Source organism: Mandrillus leucophaeus, unplaced genomic scaffold, assembly GCF_000951045.1.
Source record: "Mandrillus leucophaeus isolate KB7577 unplaced genomic scaffold, Mleu.le_1.0 Scaffold42, whole genome shotgun sequence".
Taxonomy (NCBI): Eukaryota; Metazoa; Chordata; class Mammalia; order Primates; family Cercopithecidae; genus Mandrillus; species Mandrillus leucophaeus.
In genome coordinates, this window is record NW_012104476.1 from 2970959 (window position 1) to 2972164 (window position 1206).

The 1206-nt window shown below is 46.8% G+C and overlaps 1 protein-coding gene across 2 annotated transcripts in view; it reads right to left on the reverse strand.

Moving 5' to 3' along the window:
* Positions 1 to 1206, reverse strand: part of CALN1 (calneuron 1) — a 722396-nt gene that overhangs the window by 350423 nt on the left and 370767 nt on the right. For both annotated transcript variants that reach the window (XM_011992874.1, XM_011992873.1), the window contains exon 3: positions 418 to 561. In XM_011992874.1, the coding sequence (XP_011848264.1) occupies positions 418 to 561 (144 nt within the window). The remainder of the gene's footprint in view (positions 1 to 417; positions 562 to 1206) is intronic.

The window sequence follows — 1206 nt, forward strand, 5'->3', positions numbered from 1 at the left end:
AGGAGGAGGAGGAAGAGGGGGAGGGAGAAGAAGAAGAAGAGGAAGAGGAAGAAGAAGGAGGAGGAGGAAGGGGAGGAGGGAGGAGGAATGGGGAGGGAGAGGAAGATGGGGAGGGGGAGAGGGATGGGAAGGGGGAGGGGAGGAGAAGGAGGAGAAGGGAAATAAGAAGGTGCTATAACTGCTCCACCAGCCAGGCTTCTTTCCTTGCCCCATCCTATAGTGGCCCTGAAACAATCTCTACAGGGCCCTAGAACTCTATGGAAAGTTACCAAAAAAGCCTGTTCTAGTCCAGGTTTCTGTTTCTCAAATGTAAACCAAGTCTTTGGAATTAAAAGTGCAAGGCCCTGCATGAATCCGACGTCTCACTGATGAGACCAGGGCACGTCTCAGGGGAGAAGCTGCTTGTACGGGTCTTACCGTCCATGTCCAAGCGCTGCATGATGATGGCCAGCTCCACCTCACTTGGCATGTACCCCAAAGAGCGCATGGCCATGCCCAGCTCCTGCTTGGAGATGAAGCCGTTCCCATCCCGGTCCAGAACCCGAAAGGCCTCTCGGATTTCTACAATGGAAAAGCAAAGAAAGTCCAGTGGTCACATGGTTGGCTTTATTGCACTGCAGTCATTGGTGATTGTCTACCGAGAACTCCTAACTGCTTTACAAACAGTGATTTGTTAAAACTCTTTAATCAGATAAAAGGGAAGACAGAAGAAGAACATAAGAAAAGAAACAAAGAAAAGAAAAAGGAAAGAGAAAAAAGGAAATGGAAGGGAGGAGAGGAGAAGAGAAAATGAGAAAGAAGACAAAGAAAAGGAAAGGGAGAAAGGGAGAGAGAAAAAGAGAAAGGTGGAAGGGAGAGTGGAAGAGAAGAATGGAGGGAGGAAAAGAGAGAAAGGAAAAGAAAGGAATGGAGGGAGGGGGAAAAAGGGAAGAAGGGAGGGAGAAAGGAAGGAAGAAAGCAAGGGAGGGAGGGAGGAAGGAGGGAAGTAAGGAGGAAGGAAGGAAGGAAAAAGGAAAGAAGAAAGAAAAAGAAAGGGAGGGAGGAAGGATGGAAGGAAGGCAGTCAGACAAAAGAAGGAAAAAAGAAAAAGAAAGGAGGAAAGGAAGAAAAGAAAGAAAAAGAAAAAGAGAAAGAAAGAAAAAGAAAGAAAGAAAGAAAAAAGAAAATGAAAAGGAAGGAAGGAAGTAGGGAAGGAAGGAGGGAGGG